At 33.7% G+C, this 9,831-nt stretch overlaps 1 protein-coding gene across 1 annotated transcript; it reads right to left on the bottom strand.

Annotated features, from left to right (window-relative positions):
* Positions 1-1,044: 1,044 nt before the first annotated feature.
* MS3_00010530 (uncharacterized protein) lies at positions 1,045-9,242 on the bottom strand (the record flags this gene model as incomplete). The annotated part of the gene is made up of 5 exons (XM_051218904.1): positions 1,045-1,299; positions 3,310-3,752; positions 5,867-6,203; positions 7,833-7,985; positions 9,141-9,242. The coding sequence occupies 5 exons, from the start codon at positions 9,240-9,242 to the stop codon at positions 1,045-1,047; spliced, it is 1,290 nt and encodes a 429-aa protein (XP_051064072.1).
* Between the last annotated feature and the right edge of the window lie 589 nt (positions 9,243-9,831).

The following is a 9,831-nucleotide window of genomic DNA, read 5'->3' as shown; positions in this document are numbered from 1 at the left end:
ATAAGGTTTCACCTTTAAACATTTCTCCTAACGAATCAGTCAAGGTTTTATACGTTCATTCTATGACATGTATAATTGATGCTTGTAGAATTGATGCATAAACAATTATTCATACAATAAAAAGTAATGTAAAATCCCCAAATGATTTGTGATGAAGTCAATGTAAATTCAGTATGTTGGTAAATGAGTGTGGTATAACTGTCTACCAAACTTCACAGTTTACAAAAGTATAAGAGGGAACAATTGAAACTATTTAAAGGAATAAACGACTATCAACATTAACTGTATAATCAAAAACGAAAACGTTCTATCTAACATCAATTTAACCATTCGACTTTTAGTGATGAATAAAATGTTTACAAATAAGTTTAACTTGTGTTTTCTACTAATTACTCACCAACATCATCAAAATAAAACGGTAGATAATGTAAATGAGTTTGTACAAACAGTCTGTAACACATTCAGTTACAGCTAAGTTAAACTTAAAGGATAAGTATCACGGGCGCTGTTGTAACTCCGCCTGTAGCTCTTCTAGAGTTACTGCCGGTCCCAAGCCCGGGTAAAGGAGGAGGGTTGGGCATGGGGTTAGCGACCCCATCCCGTTGAAAACTAACTCGCTAAAAAATGCTAACCAGAAAAAACGCTAACGATAATATTGTGGTGTGAACTACTGACATTCACAGATGTAAGTAGTATATATCACCAATCAAAAGTCGAGTGTCTGTTGAAAAAAGGTTCGGCAAATTTAATGGTAGAGAATGAGACGGAACGAACGAAGTCTATTATTCACTTTTGTTCTGTAAACATCCAAGTTAAGTACATGTTGTGATTTCTTATTTATGGTGTGTTGTAGTCATATAATTCTCGAATATAATCACAAGAGTTTTCTTAAATAATCTGATGATAGTACATTGTATTTGTCTTTCTAGTGTACAAATCGGTGGTTAGAGAGTAGAAGAACCCTATCTCACTGACACATCTGGTCACTAATTTAAGCGAGGAACAATGTTATTGATCCAAGCACATCATGGCAAGGTCATATCACTATGCAACTACCCTGAAATTGAAACATCTTAATTTTATGGAAATAAATTTATTGTTATTATGATATAAAAACACAGTTAATTTACGATAACTTACATTTGAGCACCTATCAGTGTTCATGTTCGATCTTGGTAACGAATGGATAGATTGTGGTAAACGTATCGCTGGCTGATTAGAAGTATCACTGGTTATTGTTGATTCAAGTTTTAAGCCACTTATTGATTCATTATTACAAGTTATTGGAGACCCAATGACCTATAAAACAATCCAAATTATTACTTGGACGTAATTAGAATGATAGACAGATTTAAAATGTGGTTACTTAGTATCCCATCCATACGTATCGATGACACTCACAAAAAATTAGGAACAAATGATTTTTCCATTTTTAATGAGATGACTAACTGACATAACTGTAAATTGGGTTAATATAGGGAATACGATTTTACCGATAGAAGGTGATACTTGATCACAAAGCGTTTCTCTACATTCTGAGTAAAATAACATTATCATTTCTCCATATATAATGAAAAACTATTTTAGTTAAAGGGATCTTTGGAGATGTGTTTAATTTGTAGGCCGTATTCTTTACAGACTGATCTCAATTGGGATGCTGTTGATAATTACGGATCACAGGATACCTTGGAACTGACCAAAAGTGAATGTTTTGGACACAAGAATTTGTGGTTTGATGTTTCACGGTGCAACTTTAACTTCAATCAATTAGTAATATAGCGTGACAATCATCGAATGACATTCGTGATACCTACTTCCTTGTACAATGCTGACAACTATGGAGATCAATTTGTAATGAAAAACTATTTTTTTATATTTCTTACTGACGTCCATCTCTGTTAAGAAGCTACAAAAAGTCTACCGAAGGCTAGCACAAAATATTCATGAACACTTTTCAACTCGCTAACGAACTGAATTCGAAAAAAGGCTCATCCGTTGAATTTTAAACTACATAAATACACTCCTGGTTACGTTTAATACATTTCGACAGACTGATAGCTTTAAACGTTTAAATTATCCACTGGCGGACATTTATACTCGAAAATATAATAAGATTCTATTTCTCATCACGCTTTCAGTTCTTTTTTTACAAAACAGAACCTTAACTCCGTCTCTTTCTGTATCTTTTTTTAACTTTCCCAAGGCTAATGGTATTGTTAGGATGAAAAATTTACAACATTTCCATTTAAAATCAAAGCCAGTACGTTAAGTTTAAACAATGAAATTGTCATTTAGTGATTAGGAGTTTCAGCTTTAGTCGGACTCAGGGGTTTATAAACCATTTTCTAGTAGTCTAATGTAAAAAAAGAACTTGAGTAGACCCATAACATGCCGATATTATAATCATAAATAATAAGAAACATTTTTCAATTGTAGTACTTCTTCACTATTAAACATGTGGATCAAATGATTTTCGTGTTGACTAACTTCAGTCACTGAACACCAATGTATAGTGAAAATGTTGTTAAGTCACTTAGATGAGTAACTACATCGATCAACTCTTGAGTTAGGATTTGATCAGTACTGATGACTAGACAAATATAACACTTATTAATTGGTGGCTCTTCAGTATAATTAAGTTGATTATTTCATTAGAATGATTATCGATCCAAATATTCACTTTTATTCATTGAATGAAATTAACCACCACCACCAACAACAAAAGATCGACGAATATCATAACAGACTGATTATAATTAGTTTGTAATTTTAAGCTCTACAATAATTTCAGAAGGGGTTTTGTGGATATTATAGTGATTTTAATAGTTGGGATCATGAGTCAATTGAAGCTAGACCACCGTGGAAAACTCGGAAACAGAGGATGGCCGTCTCGTCCTAATGTGGAACTCTTCATCAGTGCGAATCCACGATCCCACCTCGTTAGATTCAAACCCAGGACGTATGCTCACTAGTGACTGACTTCAAGAGGTATTTCTTGGAGTTCTAGTGAGAAGTAGTAACCAGTGAAGTTCAACCAGGTCTTTTGTGAGATAGTAACTCAATGAAGACAATGGTGGATGTGTCCCTTAAATTCGTAGATTAGGTGAAGTTAGACATTAACACCGTCGGATGCCGGCCAGTTCAGTGTTCCAGTGATTAAGCGCTTGCGCGCGAGACTGATAAGTCCTGGGTTCAAATCTCGCGAGGCGGGTCGTGGATGCGCACTGCTGTGCTTCTAGGTTTTCTATGGTGGTCTGACTTAAATTGACTCATGATCTCAACAATTAAAATCTTTACATTAATTATTACCTGTGAGGTTGATGACAATCGATTATGTGGTTTTTGTTGTTGTATAGGTAATAATTCTGCATAATTTATATCCATCGGTATTAATTTAGCATAATCCGTAGCAAGATTTAAATCAAATTTATCTGTGTATTTCATTTCATATTGATCTAGTGTAACAGGCATATCAAATAAAGGCCAATAATGTTTCGGTGTTGTAAATGTTTTCAATAGCTGACTATAATTATATGTACATGTTATCGGTAGTAGATGTGTAGATTGAATTAGACTACTGTTTGATACTGGTGGTGTATGATTTGTTTTTGTCAATTGCTGATTACAGAGTAAATCACGTTCTGACCAAACTTGATGATGAAATAATTTAGTTCCACAATCCGATTTCCCAAGGGATTGAATTGAATTTCCAATATTGTATGGATATTTTTCGTTTGTTACATGTTTTGATACTGAAAATATTTAGTAGGATGAAGAAATAGTTAGACACAAGTGCATTCATCATGCCAATGCATTGAACAGTTATTCATTTGTTATTGAAATATGACTGATTAATATGTCAGATATCTCTTTAAATATTTATTCAGCTCTTAGTAGTCTGATCTATGATCTAATGCTAATAAACTTTCTCTAACGTAGATAAACAAATAAAGTTGACAAACTGATTATGAAGCTCTACATTCTGAATAGTTACGTTTACAGTTTGGATCCATTTCATACCTGTAATAACACTATGCCATTGGTTCCTTTTATGAATCCATTTTCGTTCCAGTAATAATGGTCGAAATGGTTAACGTATTCAACTATTATATATGTTTGTCCAACATGGTGGCTTAGCAGGTAAATTTTTTATTATTGGTCTGTAGGTTCAAACCACTCTACTCATACTGATGATAGAAGCCTAGTAGTAATCACGACCTTTTAGCGTCAAATACACAAGTCAGTATTTGGTCTCTAAGTTACTAACTATATATAAACAGCACTTATGAGTTATGGTGCCACTATTCAGAAATTTAGGATTTGGATTTTTAAATAATCATAACTATTGTTCTTACAGAATTCAGAATATCATCTAGACAATACTCGAAAATGAGGACGAGTATTGTTGGATCCTGTAAGAAACAAATATGTGAATTTTCTTAACAGAATAATACATTGAGCGGATCATCAAAATTGCGTATTAAGTCAAAATAAAGTGTAGATGATCTATAGTAAATAAAAGTAGATCATTTAATCAGGTAGTGAAAACTATGCACCTGTAAACAGATTTCAACTATCCTTCAATATTCAAGATATCTGAGGATTATTGTTGTTATGTGATCTGTCTGTTTCATCTATTTACTATAAGACAATGGAGTTTTCGTGATGTGCTCTAAAGGCTAAGTCAGGACATAAATCTTGTCAAACATTTACACAACTAAAGTATGGTCACATTTATTGAAGAGAATTATCATGTTGAATATTTGGATACCCTTGGTTTGGTGTAACTGAAATTTTACCATGAATTCATCTGCTTGAAACAGAAGTTGATAGTTATTCAAATATATTTATATTTGATCTTACTGATTGAGTTAGTTTTTATTTCTTTAACAACGTTTTGAAATCTAGTCTACACTGTATAATCTAGCTTTTGGTTCCTTAGAAATAATTTCTAGTTTTAGTCTGTACAGAATATAAGTCGAGACATTATCTATTTATCAAAAACTAAGATTAGTGAAGAAGCATTTGAGCTTACTAACCAGTTGCTAAGTTTGTCGTGCACAGAACACTAAACCACTGATTTGTAATAGTGTAGAATCACATGCTAAGATGTACTCTTTATCTATTCACTAATCATTTTATGAGAACAAATCAGTGTATCTAAAACGTTCATATGATAATCACCTATGACAACCATGTTGATAATTTGATTGTAGTTATGATCGTAAAGTTATCATAGATAAAATAAAACTCCAAAACCGATCGTTTTAGAGGTTTTGCAAATAAACTATTGAACTAATGAACTGTATTCACTATTGAATAACACGTGAGTACTTTTATTCCCTCTAAATTATTACGTAACCCATAATTTATAGGATTACCAATTTTCGAAAGTTGTTTTGTGATTTTTAGAAAGTTCAATAGTTGAAATCATTAGTCAATTGAAGTCAGACCACCATAGAAAACCTGGAAGCACTGGATGGCCGTTTGGTCCTAATATGGGACTCCAGTTCAGTTCAACCAGGTCTGTTGTGAGATATCAACTCACTGAAGACAATGGTGTACGGTGGCGCAACTTCGTGGATTGGTTGAAGATAGACATTAACACCGTTGGCTGCCGACTCAGTGATTCAGTAGGTTAAGCGTCCGCGCGCGAGACTGATAGGTCCTGGGTTGGAATCTGGGGGGGGGACAAAACGGCCGTCCAGTGCTTCCAGGTTTTCCGTGGTGGTCTAGCTTCAATTGACTCATGATTTCAACTATTGATATTATCAATTTATTTGATTATATTGTAATATCCATGGAAAGAAATTCTAATTATATAGAAGATAAATGTAAGATTACGTAATAGAAAGAAATGAGATACCTGTTTCCTTATCATCAATTATTGTTTGTTTTAATTTTTTTAATCGTTTAATCATTCTTCGATTAATAATAATACTTGATACCATTGAACGAAATTTTTCAATCATATCACATTTATGTAACCATTTTGCCTTAGTAAATTCAACTAATTGAAATTTTGGTTCAAGAGGAACTTCTGATCCTGTAATGAAAGATTTCTTGAATGGTTCCACTGGACGATATGGACGAAATTCAGATAATATATGATGATCTTTACTCAATTTGAAGTTAGCTGGTGAAGCTGGTATTGATAGCTGATATTTGCAAGTTTCCAAAACTTCTGGATGTGTACATTTTGTCTTGTTTGTTTTTTTTCAAAATAATATAAAATGGTACATACAATTGAGTTTTCATTGAATACATATTGGTTATACAAACTAAAATAGATCTTAATCTAGTATATATACACTTTACCTTTGAATTCTGTATAGTCATCCATCGTGGTAGATCTGTCAATTTAGTAGTTGAATGTTATACCTATTACAATGATTTCATTTATTGAGTAGCCCTGGTCAGAGTACTCATCGAAAGTGAACATTCGTCAATAATTGTCCATCTGTAAACTCTCTACTACACTAGCTAAAATTTCGTCGAGATAGACGGTGTTTGAATATGTGCAATACATATTCATCGACCACCTCCTTCAAAAAGTGTTTTAGTTATGGTGACTTTGATTTTAGTATATCACTAATATAACCAAGTGAGTTATAAATTTTAATGTTAAAACATATTGAACACCATCCATTTGGATAGTGAAAGCTTAAGCGGACTTTGTAGACAGTGGCGAATAAATTAAGGAGACTAGTGGAAATATTATCACGAAAAAACACAAAAAAGAACAGAGTCATAAACCCACTTTACATGTAACACTAATTGGGGTTCAATTAACCGATATTATATTGAATAAGAATTATCTTGACTATTACTACCTACATTCCAGCTCCCATTAACATTTAGAGTAAACTAAGTTATTGAGATATAAATTATGGGATTCTATAAACATCGTTACAATAGATTATAGTTATTGGAATCTAAACGTAAGATGTGCATTTCCCCATTTATCAACTTAATATAATGTAGACAGAGTATAAGTTGAGATAATGAGACTGGTTTTCAATATATTACCAGTGGTTATGTATTTAAAAGAGGATATGTTATAACTTGTGGCCTGTATGCCTTGTTAATGTATACGTAATGATACTGCCAATTACAGAGCAGTGAATTATCGACAGAACCAATGATGCATAAAACCCGTGTGACCAGTCTAGATTACGTATCGGTCCTGCTTAGCTCAGTCAGTTATATCCAGAACACCAATCATTTATTTCAAGCATACTGGGTTTATATACCAACCAGACAGACCATATCGTACCATAAAATGGAAAATAACATTTGTACAAGAATTTCAATGGTTAAGATCATGAGTTCTTTGAAGCTAGACCACTATGGGAAACCTGGAAGCACTGACCAACCGTTTCGTCCTATTGTGGGACTCCTTAGCAGTGCGCATCCACGACCTGGCCCCTGCGAGATTCGAACGCAGGACCTACTGGTTTCGCGCGTGAGCACTTAACCACTAGACCAGTGAGACTTAACCAAATGTGACAGGGAATGTGGGAGGTAGTAATTAATTGACAGATCATAATCCAAGAATAATAAATCGTAGAATAATAGTTCATATGTCAAATAAATTTCGTAATAGGAGGGATATGAATATGAATAGTTCAGTTAGTTAACAATTATACGATAAATATCTACGTATAGTATTGGTCTATCAATGGATCCCTAAAGTTATCATTCATTATGCTTATCAGGACATAACAGGCTGAACCATTAGGCTCTCTCATACATAATGATTATGTAAAAAAGTATTTACTATTCAAACATTCATCAAAAATAGTACAGTGAAAAAAATTACATCAATTTACATAATATTGTTTCCATGCTAATTCACGTGAATCAAGTATTTTTACACGTTCTTCTGGTGATAATGGATTAGCACCTAATTTCGACTGCCATCTCACTTGATTACGTTGTTCATCAATAAGATTCTGATGTACCATTGATTCAAAAGTTAGTAACTAAGTAGTTACAAAACAAAAAAAATGGAAACATTTTTATTTGTAAGATTAAATTAAATCAATAGAAATATGAATTTAATACTGAGAAGATTGTAATTTATAGTTGAAAATGCTAGGTTTGAAGCTATCACGAGTTCACTTAATCTGCGAACGAGGAACAAGACTCGATGGCCAAAGACCAGCAAGCTAGCTATTAATGCGTCCCAGCCCAACGAACTATTGGGAGAAAACCAAGCTTGGAATGAGAAGTATATTCTGCGAAACAGCCAGAACGAGCGAGCCCAACAGAAAATGCCTAACGAAACTTGCAAATTTTCAATATTGATAATGTATTGATAGAAAAAAGCATAAATTGAATTGAGTTACATTTGTACCGGTATTTGTGAACTGTTTTTCTTTTCAAGTTTGATAATATCTATTAAGAGCTAAATGAAGTATTCCCTATAAGCTATTGGTCCAGAATGGTTAATAGTGGATTCAGATTGTTGATTGTTTATTCGGTTGTTGAAACTTATAACAAAAGCGAATAGCTTCCACAGAGTAAAATAGTTTGTATAATATGCATATAATTTGGAAAATATCACGTATTTAATTTATATTTGAAAGCTTTATCTTCTTTAAGCCGAATACAGATCAGGGAACATTGGATATCTACTTTGTGCTTGTTGTTGAAATTACTTCTCAGAAGAAGAAAGCATTCATTCAATTCAGTCTGATTTTTTAATAAATATTCCCTAAAGTACTTTTATTATTTATTTATTTATTTTTAACATATAGATATTGGTACAAGGAGGCACGAAATACATATGCGCCACACAAATCTCATTCGATATGTGTGAGGCTGTGATACTGCGCGGGTGCCCAAACCGAAGCAGGTGGATTTCTAAGGGGGCCACACCTGAGGCCTTCGACCTGAAGGTCTGATCCACAAGGCGGTGGAGCATCGTAAGGAGATGCAGTCCCATGGAAGCCGGTGACCAACAATTGGTTCATACGCCATTTGTTCCCGCAGGATACTGGAGCCCATGTGCACCATTGGTTTGGGATCCGGTCAAAGCGCCAGACATTTGCTTTTCGTCCTAAAGTACTTTATACTGTGTTAAATATCATTTACAGAATAATAACAATAATTAGATATCTTTTCCATTCACATACTTTCTGTTGTCTAGTTAATCCTTCTGTTGTTGTGTTATTTCGTTGACTAGAAATGAGTTTTCTTGACTGCCCAAAAGAAATTTCACTAAATGATGTGGACATGTAATTTCATATTTTGGGGTCTACAATACAACAGTATAAAGAAAACATTTACCCAATGATAAGTATGTACAATTATTTGTCATTTATTGAAGAAGAAAAAAGAATTATTGAAGAAAAGGATAAGATATTTGAAAACGTTTACGACATATCATAATATGAGTAATACAAAAAAATTTTGATCATGTTCGTTCTGTTCTACTTCACGGCTGCAAAACGTAATCACTAAGAGTAAAGATATTCCTAAGCAACCAGTATTTGATCACAGATGTCTGAGAAATATTGCTTGCATCTGCTAGGATCATCGGGTAAGTAATAATGATGTTAAATGTAGGTAGGGTACTAGGAATGTAGGTAAATCAGTTGACTGATGAGGTTGCAAATCTTCATCAAATGAGATGGTTAGGCCATGTGTTGCGTATGCCTGAACACCGATTACCACGACGTGCAATGCTGGAGACGGTTGGGAGAAAGTTAGGGGTGGCCAAACCAGCCAAAATTGGCATCAGTCACTGAAGTCACTAACTTATAGTCTGAGGCCATCTTCGTAGATGCAAACTATTTGGTTGGGGTTCACGTGACTATCGTAATC

Source organism: Schistosoma haematobium (assembly GCF_000699445.3).
Source record: "Schistosoma haematobium chromosome Unknown HiC_scaffold_212, whole genome shotgun sequence".
In the NCBI taxonomy this organism is placed as follows: Eukaryota; Metazoa; Platyhelminthes; class Trematoda; order Strigeidida; family Schistosomatidae; genus Schistosoma; species Schistosoma haematobium.
This window is presented reverse-complemented; position numbering and strand designations above follow the sequence as displayed.